Source organism: Carica papaya, chromosome 1, assembly GCF_054855325.1.
Source record: "Carica papaya isolate Zhongbai chromosome 1, ASM5485532v1, whole genome shotgun sequence".
NCBI lineage: Eukaryota > Viridiplantae > Streptophyta > Magnoliopsida > Brassicales > Caricaceae > Carica > Carica papaya.
Window position 1 is genome coordinate 4,611,272 of NC_142309.1, and position 18,708 is coordinate 4,629,979.

The 18,708-nt window shown below is 33.6% G+C and overlaps 2 protein-coding genes across 2 annotated transcripts; both read left to right on the plus strand.

Moving 5' to 3' along the window:
* Positions 1 to 8,475: 8,475 nt before the first annotated feature.
* Positions 8,476 to 12,713, plus strand: ACR6 (ACT domain repeat 6). Its single transcript, XM_088215714.1, has 7 exons — positions 8,476 to 8,895; positions 9,600 to 9,645; positions 9,874 to 9,988; positions 10,093 to 10,160; positions 10,743 to 11,351; positions 11,845 to 11,949; positions 12,046 to 12,713. Exons 1-7 carry the CDS (start codon positions 8,849 to 8,851, stop codon positions 12,385 to 12,387), a joined length of 1,332 nt encoding a protein of 443 aa, XP_088071840.1. The 5' UTR covers positions 8,476 to 8,848; the 3' UTR covers positions 12,388 to 12,713.
* A 113-nt stretch (positions 12,714 to 12,826) lies between these two features.
* On the plus strand, positions 12,827 to 18,119 carry LOC110825052 (Tetratricopeptide repeat (TPR)-like superfamily protein). The gene is made up of 3 exons (XM_088215707.1): positions 12,827 to 14,670; positions 15,244 to 15,493; positions 18,014 to 18,119. Exons 1-3 carry the CDS (start codon positions 13,020 to 13,022, stop codon positions 18,069 to 18,071), a joined length of 1,959 nt encoding a protein of 652 aa, XP_088071833.1. The 5' UTR covers positions 12,827 to 13,019; the 3' UTR covers positions 18,072 to 18,119.
* Positions 18,120 to 18,708: the final 589 nt, after the last annotated feature.

The window sequence follows — 18,708 nt, forward strand, 5'->3', positions numbered from 1 at the left end:
TGTCAGAAAACAACCCTAGGGCCCTCGGGGGCCAAAAAATCACGGAAAAACGGAGCTTACCGGCGGCGGCGCTCTCGGGTGCAGCGGCTCTCCGGCGAGGTTCGTGTTTTGGTGATTCGGCTCCGGTCAACCTGTAGAGAAAAGAATGGTGATCACGGTGATATAAAAATTACATCGAACGGAGGCCGGGAAGGGCCTCGTCGGAGGCAAAAACTGAGAGGGGGCGCGGCGGCGCCGCTGGGCTTCGGCCGCGTATTCCGGCCGTTTGGCCGGGATTTCGGCCTCGATTTGGCCATAGGAGGAATCAGCGGGGAAAAACGAGTCGGGGGTATAAAATTTACCTCAATCGGCGGTCGGAAATTTCCCCGGTTCGGCGGCGAGTGGCGGCGGGTGGCGGCGGTCGGCCTCTGGTTCGTCTTCTCCGGCGAGCGGCTGGCGGCTAGGGTTTTTGGTCTGGTGTGGAGGTTCTATTTATAACCCCTTGCCTTTTGATCACAGCCGTTCATTTCGTTTTAATCTGGGCCGTTCGTTTTTGATTAAATCTGGGCCGTCCGTGCTTTTGAATCTGGGCCGTCCGATCGCGTGATTGATCTGGGCCGTCGGATCGCACCCACGCGGATCGCCAACGTGGCTCCTTTCGGAGTGACGCGATCTTGCCACGTGGCAGGCCCTGGTTGGCCGGGACTGCTGACCGGGCCTGCTGACGTGGCTGCTGACGTGGCCCCCCCTTTTTTTTTTTTTTTTTCCTCCTCCTTTCCGGGTGCTACACTCCCAGTAAGCATAGTAGAAAGTTTGGTGTTTGGACACCGATTCGGATAAGAATCTCTCACATTGTTCTCTGTTATGGAATTAAAGTCTAATAATAGATAATATGATATTTTGTGTAATTTAGAAAATTTTGAGAATAATTACAGATTACTAATAGAGTCGAAATCAGTTAGCTATTTATTTGTCATGTTTAACTAATTGTTGAATTTACAGCTTTAAATACATGATGATATACTGGAATGGTTAAATGATTCAGTTGTGCTTCCTTGATATATATATATTGTTAGTCTTGCGTGATTTATGATTGATTTGTGGAATTATAAATTAATATGCAAACGGAAAAATGTTTGGTTATGTGAATTAATGAATGGTAGTCTTACTGGATATCCTGAGAGATGATAGACGAACCGAGTACATAGGAAACCTTACCGTGAACGTTGCCTCATACCGAATGGAGTATCAAGAAATTGTATTTTTGGCGCTCATATCGGATGAGGTATGAGGACGACCCGATTCACTTTCATACCGAATTGGGTATTGAGAGATGTTATTTTTGGCGCTCATACCAGATGGAGTATGGAGACGGTCGGTTACTTGATAATGTTGGATATTGGTTCACGCGTAGTGGGACATCCCTATAGATCCCTAGGGATACCATTAAACAAATAAAAAGGGAAAATTATTGTTCTTATTCACTTGAATATGAGATCAGAATGTTATTTGAGTTATTGCCTTTATAGGTCGATTTTGAAAATCTCGCAATGGTAAATATATGTAATAAATAGTTTTTCTTATGATAAATGAATTTACTTAACTCAAGATCTCCATTGGTTATTTTTATAATTTTTACCAACCTTCAGTTTCTGTATCGGTGAGTAGTGTAATATTTTTACTGAATTAATATAGCTAATCATTTCATTAACTATTTCAGACTAAGAGGATCAAGACCCAGATCCCAATCAATAAGAAGATTGTGAATAATTCAACACCCGGACTCCCTTCAAAAGCTAGTGAATGTCGTTCTAAAATGCTCAATTATTTACCTTTTGTTTTATCTTTTGATTTTCATTCATTTTTTTAGAAGAGACATTCTCGTAATTTTATTGGACATTTTAAATTATTGTGTAAGGAATGTAAACATTTAATTTATGATTTTATTATTTTTTTTTAAAGTTCCGGGCCTATATAATCTTTTTCATTGTTAACATCTTTATATATTTTAATAAATAGTATATAATTTAGAAAACAGATAGTAAATGTTTTTTTTTTATATAAATGTTTATACATTAAGACATTTTTACAGCTTAAGAAAATTAAAATCTAAATCCAATTAAAGTAAATTGTTAGGTTTAGTCAATTAGAAGGTATAGGTCGGTTTATTAACTAACATAAAAATAACTAACTTGTATAAATTAAGTTGTGGTAAAAAAATATGAATTTAATAGTCTAAAATTAATAATAATAGTAATAATTAAAATTAAATTTATTATCACTATTAATAATTGTGGCCCGTCAATAATGAGGTAATCACGACATAATCACAATACGTCATTACAGATGACATAATTTTATCATAGATGGGACTTAGAATATATGTTGATTAAATTTAAAATAAATAAAAAAAGGGTTAAATAAACTTGATTTACAAACTTAATTGTTTATTCTATATTATACCTTCATAAACATGTGATATTATAGTTTTCCTTACATAATATTATATTTATCTAGGCACTTATATACATATACATACATATATATGTGCCAATCTAAAATCACATGCATGTATAGAACCCCATTCTCTCCTTACTTTTTTTAAAAAGAATAAGAATAACCCTACTCGCGTTCTCTTATTATTAAAACAATTATTCATGTTTATCCCCCAAACAGCAAGTTTTCTTGGTTTAAAAAAAAAAACAAAGTGAGTTGGAAAGTGTATGCATAGATATATATACGTATAGACCATATTGGGTTGGGCCATAATTACCAAAAAGCCATTGACTCCGGGGTGGGTCATAAATGTTGGTTCAATTATCATATGAATTCGATTTTCATATTTATATTTATTATGTGTGAAATTGTAAATTTACCGATATAATATGTTTATTAAAAATTTATCAAAACATTTTAATTTTAGTGTACAAATAATATATAAAACTTTTTTAATTTATATTTGAGACATAATTAAATTAATTCACATCTTGAATTTTATATTTTTATTTATTAAAAATTAATAAATGTTGGTTAAAAATAATTAAATTTCATAATATCGTGAGCTGTCTGAATTGGAAGATTTGTTGGGTTGCTTATTCGATTCTCTAGTGACCCACTTCAATGTGTAGTGTCCAATTATTAGAATGTACCAAGCAAAAGGTAGTAGTCCCGTCACACCTTAGTCAATTATTATTATTACCAACTACTTCCTAACATATTTTTAAATATATTATATTCTTTTTTCATTCTTTTTTATGATATATTTCAAGATTTACATTTAAACTTTTAGTAATAATAAGATTAAATTTAGTTTGAATTCTAACATATTTCAAATTCTAATCTCATAAAAATAATAACCAATACAATAAAAATATAAAAATTATTATTATTATTAGTTTTCCTTAAATAAAAAAAAAAAACTAATCAACTATATTTTAAAATTGTTCAATAAAAATTTCTAGTAGCCGCCTTTGAAATGAACCGTCTCTTTGGCAAGTCAAGATCAAATTAGTTAGCAATGGTGAATCGATATTATTAATTAATTAAAAAAAAAAGTTTTAGCACGACAATTAAAGGTGACTTTTTGATTTAAAAATTCAACAATGTCAAGAAAATAAGAAAAGTAAATCTGATTCTAACACATCAAATCAATACCCATCCCCTAGGATTGATACATATATGTATGTGTGTATATATATATATATATATATATGTGGGTACATCACAATCCAAGTGTGCGATCCAAGAAAAATTGGCATTATATATTCAGAAAAATGAATTTAAAATTATTTTTTATACAGACGGCGTATAAAATTAAGTTATCAATAAATCTTTATCAACAATTAAAATTATAACTTTTTTTTTTTTTTGAGAATTCCAAAATAATTTTAGTTATTTACTAATTGTAAGATATTTGCATTGATACAAAATAATTCAAAAAATAAATACAATATTATAATATAAACTTATTATTCCATAAGTATTAATAATTTTTAAGATAAACATATAGAGATAGCAGTTTAATGATTAATAATTTCATATTTTATTTAAAATTTAAGAATTTAAATTTTAATAAATTAAAATTAATCTACTTATATTGTTTAATTCGACGAACATAAGAAATGAAAATTAAAATAATCAAACTGGATTTAATTCTACAATACAGTAAAAATTCGAAGTAATTTTCTTTTTTAGTCTAAATGAAATAATTTTCAAAATAATTTGTGATAAGTATGATATATTTAGTGTCTTACTGTCATAAGTGCATGATTTTTGTGTGAGCCAAAAATGAAGAAACTTGCAAGAAAAAATTGCTCACAAGGAGAAGAAGCTTGCTTACCTTGTTGCATGTTTTTAGGTGGAGAGGAATATTTACTTGTCATTCTCTTTAGGCTTTATATCGGCTAAGTTGTTCCTTCATCCAGTAACGTGCAGACAAGTGTCTTTTCATGTAATATAACATCAAACTAATTAAATTTTTAAGCAACCATAACATATATTTAGTGTTATATTGTCTATAAAAATATAGACGACGGCTCAAGGGGCGTTAGCCATTGAAACCATATAACATTCAACTTTAACAAAATTTCCCATAATGTTAGGACATTTAACTCCATATGTCAAATGATACTAAAACAACAATAATAATTAAAAATCCAAGTAAATAATCTATAATACCCATAGCTCATAGTTCATAATTATAACTTTCAATACCTAGAAAATACTCTTGAAATTTTTTGAAATATTAATCAATTATCTGTTTCTTGTTAATCCACGTAAGCTTTTCAAATGCCAACTCAATGAAATCACAAAATGTTGAAATTTTACAAAAGAAGTTCACAGGCATGTGTAGCAGAAATTGCCTTTGCTGAAATTTATTTTCAAACCTTTTGTACCAACTCGCAGTACAAGATCATAGAGGCTCAAAGGGAGCCTTGATTGATAATCATGCTTCAAGAATTTACTCTCTATCTTACTCACTAAATCTTCATACTGTGTCTATTATCAACCAAAACTACTTGAACTTAATTTATTTTTGGTTTTGCATGTTGAAAATTTCAACGCTTTCATTAATCATAATCAGTGGTGTATCAACAACTAAAAATCCATTTATCCCTAGATGTTATCAGAAAATCAAATAGTCTTTAAACATTATGATAAGCAAAGAGATTTAGAGGGCTTATTGATGTGAAAATGTCTCAAATCCTCATGCTTTTCTATGCAAAGGATATTTTCATTTTTTCACAGCACATGAAATTGTCTTAAACAGTCGTACAATCAGAATCTTTTCTCTTAACCAGATCTAGCCTGAAACAGTTTCACTTGAGGTTTTCTTATAGAATCCATCTATATATGTAGATGCCAGAAATAAGTATATAAACTAACTATTATCCTATGATGCATATGTAAAACAATTCTCTCTTTTTTAATAAAATTCAATCATGTAAATGGATTACGTTTGAGATTGCCATCATGATTCATGCACCACACGGTAGATGCTCTTACATGCATGTTTAACCTTCGAGTAAGTGAATTAACTCGAACACATGCAACTCATTTAATCAAGCCAACAAGGTATTTGCTCATATTCCAAAGGGGGCCTAATGAGTTATTCAGATCAACAAAACCCAAACTACATGCTTGCTAATGTTAACACCGTTCCATTCACCTATCCAACTAAAGTGAAAAGACATCCAGGGGATTTATGTAGTTTTACAGAGTTCATTAAATCTCATTTTCAACGATCAGTAGATATATGCACAGAAAGACTATAACCTATTGATATATTATAGCTAAAAGTAAAATTAGAGATGACAAGTTTCTTACCGAAGAGAAGTCCTAATCGCGATTGAAGAAGGAAACTAGTTAAGTTGTATTATTGCTTCATCAGGTTGTTGAGTTTTGATTTGCTTTTTCGTTAGAAAACTGTCTCTATTTCAGTGTTCTTCCTATGTTTTTTTGTCTCCATTGAATCTCCTCTGCTTTTATATTTCACCCTCAGACTCAAACCCTAATTTCTTCCCATCCACCTTGTCTCCATTCGTTGAAATCACCTCATTTGCCTCCCTTCTTCCCTACTTCTAATTTTCTCTCTCTGATTTCCCTCTCCTTTGCTCTTCTACTCTCTTTCTCCCTCTCTACGATGACCTTAATAAATCTCTCCATAAAGAAACCCTAAAATCCCAAATTCTAGAAACTTTATGTTTCTCAGCTTTTTCCCTTTGCCTCGCAAACACACACACACACTCTCTCTCCCTCATCTGTCATAAACTGATCCCTTTCTCTTCCCCGGGTAGCATCAATTTCACCAATGGCGGTTGATTTAAACTCCCTTACTTCCCACTTCTTATTCGACTGGTAAAAGCGGATTAAATAAATATTTAAGCTTTTTAAAATTAATTATTACATTTTTTTCAAAAATTATCACTTGTGTTTTGTTAAAACCTATAAATTTCTGAAAAAAAAAACTCTCAAATCCAATAAAATTTTAAAAATCATAAGTTATTACTCATTAAATTTTAAGGCTATGATTCATCCTTACATAAATTATTTATTTCACTAAGTAATTAATTCTTATGTTATATTTAATTATTAAAATCAAATTTTCGTTATAAAATATATTAATTTTTTATTATAAAATTTTAATTTATTTTACAAAAATATCTACACCAAACCCAAAAAAGATAAAAGAAAAGAAAATTCAAAAAGTGCACTCTATGTTCCAATCAAATTGGACACGTGCATCTTTCCAATATTAAGTCTCTGGGTCCCACAATTTTGTTCCATATTTGCTAGGTGTCTTGGGAGGAAGCAATCTCAACTTATTCCATATTATCTTTTCATTATTTTATTTTAAAAAATCATTAATTTATTTTAAATTGATTTTTTAGTGTGGATTAAAATAACCAAAAAAATTACCATAATTAAATTAAAAAAACATAAGAAATAAATGAGACGACAACAATTTGATAAACTATTTAATCGTAAATTCATCCAAAATCATTATAAATTAAACATAATAAAATGAGATTATTACAAATTTTTAATTTTTAATAAATTATAATTTTATTGTGCAATTTATTTCGTTAAATTTAAATAATCACTAAACAAAAAAACAAAATTTAATTAAAAAAAGGGCATTATTGAGAGATTGTAATATTAATTATTCTAATTATCAAATAACGTATTTTAGTCTCTGAAAAATTTGCATCTACATTTACATATATACATATATATGTAGATATTTCCGTATACCATAATACATTTATTTTATTTTTTATATTTCATATTAATCTACCATTGGGTCCATCCCACCGTCCATAGCCCACACTGGAGATACATATCCAACAAAAAATCTAGTGAATTATTTATATTCACCTACCCAATTTGGGTTTGTTATTATCCCTTTAAATAATAATTTTAATTTCACATATTGATATTTTTACCCCGTTCTATGTGGGGGTGGAACTTTGAGATAGTTATACACCATGTACATATTATTGACACAATCTATATTCTCTAAATATTTCAATTACTTTATGTTTATACCATTATTAAGAAGTTTATTACATGTTATTGGTATATAAATTGTATTCTTATTATTATTTTTTGTATATAAATTTAGTTTGTGAGTTATTTTTAATAGTGAATTTAAATTTAAATTAAACTTTTAAAATATTTTTTTAAAAAATAATATATACTAAGGTGGTTTAGTTTAGTTAATTTAATAATTTAAAGAAATAACACTAAAGTTTCAAATATTATGATTTAATTCGAGATTATTTTTTGTGAATTTTATCTATTATAAAATATTATTTTTTTAAAAAAAAGCTTAAAAAATGGGCAATAAAATAACAAAATGGAATAAATATTAATTTATTAAAAAATAAGAGCAGTTAGGCTTTGGCATTAAAATAACGCGGACAAGAAACCTGGTTCGTTCACGCTGAAATTGCCGCCAAAAACCTGGACCCATCACGTGACTATTTGACCCGTCAGCCATTCCCTTCCGAGTCACGTGCTTATAACGAATCCTACGCGCCCCGTACGGACACTCCTTTTTCACTGTTGATTTTTTTTATTTTTAAAAAAAATGCTAAAAGCCCTCGCAATAAGAATTAGGGAGAGATCGAAAAAGTTCAAACACATCAAGTCTGCGCTGCCCACTCGGGCAGCGTTAACCTTAGCTGTTCCAATAGAAATTTGCCACTTCATGAATGATCTAGTCGGTAATTGTAGTCGGGCTGCCCGAGATTTAAATGTAAGAATTTAAAATAAATTAAAAACTTTAGCTATATTATTTTAAATATCTTAGTAAATTTTAATTTGTTTTTTAAAAATATAATATAATTCTAGAGATTTCTTAAATTATAATTTATAAATGTGATTTTATTTTTTAGCATACAAATTTTAAATTATAATTTATAAAAATAATTTTCGGGGGTAATTTTTTTTTTCTTTATTAAATTTTGAAAACGGAGAAAGTCGAGAAAATAATTTTCAGACACCCCACAAGTGTATGTGGAAATATGGCTAAGGAGGTCTCTTTATACTTTTCTTATACCACCTTTCTTTTTTCTTCTTCTTCATTTTGAACTCTCTCTGTGAATAATCTTATATCTCCCCTGTTAATCTTCTCCTCTCTCTGTTGATTTCTTTTTTCTTGGTAAGATTTTTCTTGGGCTTCTTTTTTCCCTTGAAAATTGGAGGAGGCATCCTTGTACAGTATTATATCTACCTCTCAAGAGAATAAATTCTTTTTTAAGAAAAAATTCCAGTTCGTGGGTTATTATTCTTCTCTAGCATCTCATTATAAATTGTTTGGGAGGTTGTTTGGAGAATCTGTGAAGTTCTTTTTGGGAAGAAGGAAATGGATGATGAGTACGCTAAGCTTATCAGGAGAATGAACCCACCCAGGTAGCTTTTTAATTTTTTTCTTTTTCAGAATTTTTGGTTTGTTTCACTAGTTTTCTTCTGTGGTTCTGGATTTCTGCCGGACTTTTTTGGTTTTTATCGTATTTTTATAGTTAGTTTCTCTTTGGTTTTGGTGGATATTGTTGGGGTTGTGTTAATTTTTGTTTATTTCTTTGGTTATAAATCTTATCTTTTCCTTTTATAGAATCACATGGTTATACTTTGCAATCTCTGCAAGTTATCCTTTGTTATAATTGATATCTATATTCTTTAAGCTCCTGGAAAATATTGTTGCATGTTTCTGTTTGTTTCCCGGGAAATTACTGATAAGTGAGGGACAATGAAAGACCTGCCCTGAATTTTTTGCCGAAGTTGTACAAAACCTGATTGTTCCTTTTTTAAGTATGTATTTATTTTTTGTATTTTTGGGAAAAGCTACAAAAGTAGTCTACTACTTTTCTTTTTTCTCTTAGATCTCTTTTAGGTTACTTTCCCTTTTCCTTCTCACAAATTTCTCATACACAATTTGACTTCCATTTTCACCTCCCTCTAAACTAAAATCATGTGGACAATAATGGGTTTCTTTTGGATAATTCAAGTAATCTTTCTACGATTAGCCTTTTGATATTGTATTTCCCATTTTTCATGCCATTTTTTTAGTTAATATTATGGTGGCTTTGATCTTGATGTTTTTTTTTTCCTTGCAGGGTGGTGATTGATAATGATGCTTGTGAAGATGCTACTGTGATCCAGGTATGGAAGCTCATGTGTTAGCATAGAAATCCGACTTTGATTTAGTTCTGGTTTTTTGCAAAACCTTGTTGGTTAGGGTTATATAACTTGTTTGTTGGTTATTTGTTTTCTGATTTTCTATAATTTGATTACTCTAATTCCACCACGATAAATCTGTTCTAAGATGTTACTTAGCTCTTATTGGAAAACAAAGTGAATTCAGTTCTAAGAATCGGATTATCCACGCAGGTTGACAGTGTCAACAAGCATGGGGTTCTCCTTGAAGTTGTCCAAGTACTAACTGATATGAACCTTGTAATAAGAAAGGCCTATATCTCATATGATGCGGGATGGTTTATGGATGGTGAGTGTTTTGTCTTTTTTTTTGGGGCTTGAGTCAAAATGTGGCAAGATTTCCAAGTTTACAATCTGACAATCATCATCTTCTCTGTGAACTTTACTGTTCAGTGTTTAAAGTGATTGATTACGACGGGAACAAAATCAAAGATAAAGAAGTCATCGATTATATTCAAATGGTGAGTACTTATTTGATCATTTTTGTGTTTACTGCCTTGCACGAAGCATGATGGCTGAGAAACCAGGGTGAAGGGAAGGAAAAGAAATGGTCATTATTACGGTCATATGCTCTTTGGAATTGTAAAAATTCTGTAGTAATTTAAGTAGTATTGTTTTTTGGTTTCGGTGGAATGAAGTCTTTTCGGCTATTGTTCTTTGGTCTTATGAAAATTTAAATATCATAGTTGTCAAATTCTTTTTCTCTTCCTGCATTTTGTCTTCAAACCATGTTAGTTACAGAGCTCGGAGTAGGAAACCAAATTTTGGTTCAGGACTAGTTTCTCGTGGTCTACTCAAGTTTTCAGTTTCAAACTGCTTTTCTCATTTCCAATAGAACTCTTTACTCTCTACCTTAATTTGGAAAGGAGAAAATTAGTGAATAAAAAAAAGGTTGGTCAGCTTTTGTGGCCTTTGAGGTAACTTGTAACTTGTAAGAAACTTATAAGCATCCTACTTCATGTTACCGAACGCTAATATAAGAGCATGAGTGCTTAAAGTAGCTTATAACCACCAAATAAGTAATTATAAACACAATTTTGCAGAGGCTCGAAAATAATGCTAGCTTTATGCCTTCCATGAGAAGCTCTGTTGGGGTGATGCCTTCTGAAGAGCACACATCAATTGAACTGGCTGGACCAGATAGGCCTGGTTTATTATCAGAAGTATGTGCAGTTCTTGCAGACCTTCGCTGTAACGTTGTAAATGCTGATATATGGACACACAATTGTAGAGCTGCCGCTGTAGTTCGCGTAACAGATGATTCGACTGGATGTGCAATTAAAGATCCGGATCGTCTCTCAACTATAAAAGAGTTGCTTTGCAATGTCCTTAAAGGGAATAATGACTTGAAAACCGCAAAAATGACACTTTCAGCGTCTCGAATCATGCATACAGAACGACGCTTACATCAGATTATGTTTGCAGATAGGGACTACGAAAAGGTTGAGAAAGCAGGAACAGGAATTAATGTTGAGGATAGGAGCACAAGACCTCATGTTACTTTGTTGAATATCGAGAAAGATTACACAGTGATTACTATGAAATCGAAAGACCGGCCTAAACTGTTGTTTGACATTATTTGCACCTTAACAGACATGCAATATGTTGTCTTCCATGGAATGGTCAACACCGGAAAGATGGAAGCTTACCAGGTAAGATGCTTTTTCAGAAAAAGCTACTTAAGTACCATGTGACTTAGCCAACTTCTTTTTGTCTGGTAAGTAGACTATGAATGTAAGTACCAACTAGGAGCAGGGTTTTCAATATGAACTTCTTATGTTGCACTGAAATCCTTTTTTGTTTTGTGTTCGTTTGTTTGATTTTGCATGACTAAAACCATGTTTGGCTCACTTTAAATTCTAAGAGCTTATAAGCTATAGGGTTTATAGGCACTTCAATAGCTTATGATGATACAGTTTTTTCTTATATGCTCTTTTATATTTATCAAGTATGTTAAAAAATTTAAAACACTTATCAGAAAAATTTATATAATTCATCTTGATTAAAAAAAACACGACGAGGCAAACACCATATTTTATCTGTTAACGGTTGGCTAATGACAGTAATTGTTTCCTCTTTCTCATTAAACAGAATTATAATTGTTTCCTCTTTCTCATTAAACAGAATTATTCTGTTTGGTTGTAGGAATTCTATATCAGACACATTGATGGACTCCCCATAAGCTCAGATGCTGAGCGAGAACGTGTTGTACAATGTCTGGAAGCAGCCATTGAAAGACGAGCATCTGAGGTAAACGAAAAGCAGAAAACTTGCAAGAAAAACTCAAGTTCCATGGGCATTACAAGCTATGAAATCCATACTAAGATGCCTTTACTTACATTGCAGGGACTGGAGCTAGAATTATGCACAGAAGACCGAGTTGGACTTCTCTCAGACATCACAAGGATTTTTCGAGAAAACAGTTTGTGCGTCAAGCGAGCAGAAATCTCAACAAAAGGTGGGAAGGCTAACGACAGATTCTACGTTACAGATGTAACAGGAAACCCAGTTGATCCCAAGATCATTGACTCAATTCGACAACAGATTGGAGTAACCAAACTACAGGTGAAACACAACTCAATGCTTCAACCAAAACCTCCTCGGGAGACGACAATTGGTTTTCTCTTCGGAAACCTCTTCAAAGCTCGATCTTTCCAGAACTTCAAGCTGATCAGATCTTATTCATGATTTCTGTACATATATTTTCTACCCAGTAAAAAGGGTAAAATAAAAAATGAAGATCAGATGTTTAAGAAAAGAAGAATTTACCTTGCTGGGGAGCAAGATTTGTTGTAAGTAGTCTATATATCTTCTCTCCCCTGTATTAGCACAGCAATGAATCTAGATCTACTCCACTGTGATAACGGTGGTGGTTATAGATGTTTACTGTGGTGAAACTATGTAGCATTATACATCTCTGTGTCACATGGCTTGTACAGAAGCTGGATGGTTGTGTATATGTACAGCAGTAAATATCAATTGATAATGGAAATAAGAAAATATGTAAATGTGTATATATGTATGTATGTATGTGTGTGTGAAGGTATTACATAATGAGCCTTTTGAATTCTGTAATATAGGGGATTTTTTTCCCCTAACATTCTGATCTAAATTATGGTTTTTTACTATCTAGTTTTTTTACCCTTGAATCACAAATTTATCCTGAAAATTTGAAGAACATAAACTGGAAGAACGGTGTCGTTTAATTAGTGAGGCAACAAGGGGAAGAAAGGATAATAAAAAACTGCGCGTTTTGGCGTATCATCTCTTTCCCTCTCCCGCCCGCGGCTTTTTCCTTTTCGTTGCTCGGTTATTGGTTCATGAGATCTGCAACTGACTTGGCCACTCGGATAAGCCGAGCTCTGATCTCCTACTCAAACAACTTGAGTCCAACTCGGACATGGAATCCGTCACTCGAGCAGACTCTTCACCGACTCGGTTGTCGCGACTCTCTGACTCCATCACTCGTCGCCCAAGTCATCGATCCGCATCTCCTGAACCAACATTCACTAGCTCTAGGGTTCTTCAACTGGGCAGCTCAACAGCCGGGCTTTTTACACGAATCTGTATCTTACGAATCCATCCTTAAGTCTTTGTCTCTGTCCCGCCAATTCAGCGCCATTGACGCTCTGTTGAAACAAGCAAGAGCACAGAAAATAACCCTCAATTCTTCTGCATACCGAGTAGTGATCAGTTCACTGGTACTGGGACAGAAAACCCAGAACGCGTTTTCCGTTTTCAAGGAAGCAAGTTCACTAAGTCGAGAGATTGGTACTGATGTCTGCAACTCGCTTTTAGCTGCCTTAGCCTCAGATGGGCAATTCAATTCCGCCCAGAAAATGTTCGATGAAATGACTGAAAGAGGTATCTCGTTTACTACTCTTGGGATTTGCGTGTTCATGTGGAGGAGTTGTGGGAAAAGTTTGACGTGTCAGATTTTGTGTATGTTAGATAAGGTGAAGAAGCTTGATTCAGATATTAATGGGTCAATTCTTGCTGTATTGGTCGTTCATGGGCTCTGTCAGGCTTCCAGAGAATCAGAGGCTTTCTGGCTATTGGATGAACTGAGGAGCAGAGACTGCAAGCCGGATTTCATGGCTTATGGGATTGTCGCCAATGAGTTTAGATCAAAGGGGAATGTGTATGAGAGGGAGATGGTTTTGAAGAAGAAGAGGAAGCTGGGAGTAGCTCCAAGGAGTAGTGATTACAGAGAGTTCATTTTAGCTTTGATTTCAAATAGGCTCATAAGAGAAGCCAAGGAGTTGGGGGAAATAATTGTGAGTGGAAACTTCCCTATTGAGGATGATGTTTTGAATGCATTGATAGGATCAGTTTCAGCAGTTGATGCAAGTTCTGCAACTATGTTTCTGAATTTCATGATTCGTAAAGATCAATTCCCGACACTATTAACCCTGAGCAATTTGAGTAGGAACCTATGCAAGCATGGGAAAGCAGAAGAACTATTAAAGGTCTATACGGCTTTGTCTTGCAATGATTATTTTACAGACATGGAGAGTTACAAAATAATGGTTTTCTTCCTCTGCAAGGCAGGGAGAGTGCGAGAAGCTTATGGGATCCTCAACGAGATGAAGAAAAAAGGAATCGAGCCAGATGTCTCATTATACAATTCAATCATGGAAGCGTGTTGTCGGGAAGATCTACTTCGACCCGCAAAGAGGCTGTGGGATGAGATGTTTGCAAATGGGTGCCGTGCAAATTTGAAGACTTACAACATTCTTATTAGGAAACTATCAGAAGAAGGTGAAGTTGAGGATTGTTTGAGGCTTTTCCACCACATGTTAGACAAGGGAGTGGCTCCTGATAATATGACATACAGCTCTCTTTTTGTTGGGCTTTGTAAAGAAACAAAGGTTGAAGCTGGTTTTGAAGTCTTCAACAAGGCTATTGAGCAGGATCCAGTGCTTGCACAGAGCATATCAAGCACATTTGTCCTGCAGCTATGTCGAAATGGTATAGCCCTAATCCTACTTCTATACGGACCGATATGGTTCCGTTTCCTATCCTATTCTCTTCCTTTATTTGCTTGACTATTCTTGATGTGTAGATTTAAATGGTAATTTTCATGTTTGATTAATTAAGTCTTCCACTAGATTTGTAGTCTTAGGGGTAAATGACTGTAGGCTCGCATTAGATTCCTTGAATGGATTTGACTCCTATATAACTATTTATAGTAAAAAATCACCCAACTTAAATTGAATAATAAACATACTTCTGTTTTACCATTGCTCAATTTTGTTACAAATCAACAATTTCTAATAAATTCATTTCTAAATGGTAGAAATGCATGGTTGAATTAGGAAATGCTAAGAATCTATTTAGTCCAGAAGGAATTTCAAATAGAACTATGATAAGATATTTGAAAACCTATTGATCTTGATAAAATTTGGAATATATCTTTTCAATTTCACTTGGGTTATTTGTATGAACTCTATTTTTATTATTTTCTGATAAAATTTTCAGCTGTCCTAATATCAAAACTAAATTTTCAAAGAAATTTCTCAGAAATCCATATGAACTATGCAGGTCATTTTCTTTCTGCTTCGAAGTTGCTCTACAATCTTCCTGCTGATATAGTGTCCTCACACTCCCATGTTATTTTATTGAAATGTTTGGCTGATGCGAAACTGATTGAGATGGGAATTAAGCATTTGAAACAAATAGAAGAAACCTCACCTTCAATGGCAGAAGCTATTTCTTCTGAACTCTCAGCATCACTTTCTTCCTCGTTGACTCCGGAGCCGATTCTAAACATGCTTCGAGCATTACAAGAATTGTAATGTCCAATTTTAATTTAGTGTAAATTAAATTAATTTATGCAATTTTTTTAATTTTTTTTAATTTCAATTTAATGTAAAAATGAAAGAAATTTGATGGAGAATGAAATTGAAAACATTTTTGGGAAAACTATGTGAAAATTTGGGTTTTGAAGGTATTTTTGAAAGAAAAATAGGAAAACGGGAGTTAAAATACAATTTAGAAAATTTGTACCACGTAGGATGTCCGGTCAACAGCTCCGGCAAACTAGAACGAGCCGCTTGACAACGGACGTTGACGCAGTGCTACGCAGGAGGTCACGCGGGTGATCCCCGTACCTGCGATCGAACGGCCTAGATCCGTTTCCACGCACACGGATGGCCTGAATGCATTCTCTCCCCAAAATGCGATCGGACAGTCAGATTTAAACGCGATCGAACGGTTCAGATTGGATCGTGATGAACAGTCCATATTAGATCGCGATGAACGGTTCAGATCAAACCTCGATGGACGGTTCAGATTAATTAGGGACGGATATAAATAATCCTCTTCATATCAAACCTTAACCCTAACCGCTAGACACCTTTACCGGAAAAGAGACCCAGCCACGGGGAAGGAGAGCTATCGTCACCCGCCACCGTGCCGGAGCTACTTCGGACCGCCAAAAAAGGTAAAAAAAAATTTTTTGGTTCGGAATTCAATTTTAAACACCTTCATGGCCAAATCAGAGTAAAATTGTCAGTCGATTGACTGAAAATCGCGGGTAAAGCCCGGCGGCGCCGTCACGAGGAATTTCACAAAATGTCTCCGATGTGACCCTTTTCGATTTTCGTTCGGTGTAATTTTTCTACCATTGTGATCACGGTTTTCTTCTCTATAGGTTGACCAAAACAAAATACCCAACCGCAACGTGAGCTGGAAGAGCCACTGCATCGTAGAGCCCCGCCATCGGTGAGTTTCGATTTTTTGTGTTTTTTCGGTCAACCGAGACCTCTTAACGTGTTTTCTCGCATGGATTGATGCAAAATTAGCCGAAAACAGCCGACTCGAGGCGGACCACCGCCGCAAGCGGCAACGCCGTCATCGGAGTACGGCGAAGCCGCTGTGTCGGAATTCTGGAATTGACCAAAATTGGGTCTTGAGACTGATTGTGGATTTTTTAGAATATTTATAGGTACTTATAGCGCGTTTTAATTCTCAAAGAAAAATTTATGGAATATAGGGATAGTTGGTAGATGCAGTCAACAAGTTTCGCTTTTCGGGTATCGAATTGAGTAAGAATCTCTCACTCTATTCTCTATTATGGAATTGAAGTATAAATAAATAATAATACGGTATTTTGTACAATTTGAAAAATATTCATAATTAATTATGGGTTACTAATGGAGGCAGAACTGGAAATTATCTATTGTTGATTCTGTTGAATTATCTTACAGTTAATTGCATGATAGTATTTCATTGATCGATTTTATAATTTTGAATGCATGTATTGTTTAATTTATGTGATTACCATTTAATTGAAAAATAAAGACTAAAGAAAAACGGAAAATTGTGTGATTAAGTGAATAGATGAAACGTCAGCCTTACTGAATATCCTGAGAGATTGTGGACGGACCGAGTATAATAGAGAACCCTAACGTAAACGTTGTCTCATACCGGACGGGGTGTCGAGACTTGATAATTTGGCGCTCATACTGGACGGAGTATGGGGACAGCTTGTTTCACCCCTATACCAGACGAGGTATTGATGTTTAATAATTTGACGTTCATACCAGACGGGGTATGTAGACGGCTCATTAATTGAGAATGTCAAAGAAAAGGGTTCAAGCGTACTAGGGATATCTCTATGAACCCCCATGAATACCAGCAGGCTGATGAAAAGGACGGAGTATGGGGACAACTTGTTTCACCCCTATACCAGACGGGGTATTGACGTTTAATAATTTGACGTTCATACCAGACAAGGTATGTAGACGGCTTATTAATTGAGAATGTTAAAGAAAAGGGTTCACCTGTAGTAGGGATATCTCTATGAACCCCCATGAATACCAGCAGACTGATGAAAAAGACGGAGTATGGGGACAGCTTATTTCATCCCTATACCAGACGGGGTATTGACGTTTAATAATTTGGCGTTCATACCAGACGGGGTATGTAGACGGCCCATTAATTGAGAATGTTAAAGAAAAGGGTTCACGCGTAGTAGGGATATCTCTATGAACCTCCATGAATACCAGCTGGTTGATGAAAATGGACAGTTATTGTTTGATTTATTGAATATGGATTTATAATATGTGCATGTTACTGATTGCATATGAAATCATGATAAAGATTATGTTATTGTCTCTAAAGGTTTGTTTTTTATAAATTTCGTTGCGATAAGTGGACGGTAAACGGTTTTATTATTAATAAATGCATTTGTTTAATTAAATGCTCCATTAGTTGTTTTAATTTTCTATCAATCTTTATTTCTGTGTCGGTGAGTAGTGTAATATTCTTATTAGGTTAGTGTATCTCATTCTTTATTTAACTATTTCAGATCAAGAGGATCAAGATCTAAAACCCGATCCACAAGAGTGCTGCGAGTGAGATACTAATTTTATTTTATTTTTTATTTATTTTCTTAATTTTTTGTATTTCTTTTAAGTCATATGTAAAGAATGTAAATCTTAACTAATCATTTTGTGTTCGTACTTAAATTATTATTTATTTTTTTAAAATTTTTGAGATCGTTACAAGAATCGTATATGTATAGCAATAAGGACAATTGGAAGGATTCTGCAACAAATTCTACTGCATCATTTTAGGGGTCCTCTCTTGTATAGACAACAAGAAAGGGATAGGGACAGTGAGTTGCCCTTAAAAGTAATAAAAGTACAACTAAAATTTATGTATTGTGTATTTGGTTGTATATTTTATATATTTATATGAAATCGGAAAATACTACATCTTAGTTCTTTATTATTTTTTAAAATTTTTGAAATAAATTTTGAATATAAAAATAAAAATAAAATGATTATATTTATAATAATTAATTAAAGTAAATTCAATTATTTTCTATAAACTTAGAGTTTGACTAAAAATTTGTAGAATGGAACATTAAACCATTATTTATTTTTTTAGGGAAGAAATTATTTATATTTTATATTCCTACCATTTTTATGACCAATTGAAATAGCAGTCGGCTGGCCGATTAAGTGGGTTCTGTCTCTAATCCATTAAGTAGGTACGTCA

Coding starts and splice junctions, on each gene's coding strand:
- ACR6 (XM_088215714.1), top strand. CDS start 8,849: ATGGATGATGAGTACGCTAAGCTTATCAGGAGAATGAACCCACCCAG. Junction 10,161..10,742: donor TCATCGATTATATTCAAATG/GTGAGTACTTAT, acceptor ACAATTTTGCAG/AGGCTCGAAAATAATGCTAG. Junction 11,950..12,045: donor TTGAAAGACGAGCATCTGAG/GTAAACGAAAAG, acceptor CTTACATTGCAG/GGACTGGAGCTAGAATTATG.
- LOC110825052 (XM_088215707.1), top strand. CDS start 13,020: ATGAGATCTGCAACTGACTTGGCCACTCGGATAAGCCGAGCTCTGATC. Junction 14,671..15,243: donor CCTGCAGCTATGTCGAAATG/GTATAGCCCTAA, acceptor TGAACTATGCAG/GTCATTTTCTTTCTGCTTCG. Junction 15,494..18,013: donor CTTCGAGCATTACAAGAATT/GTAATGTCCAAT, acceptor TAACTATTTCAG/ATCAAGAGGATCAAGATCTA.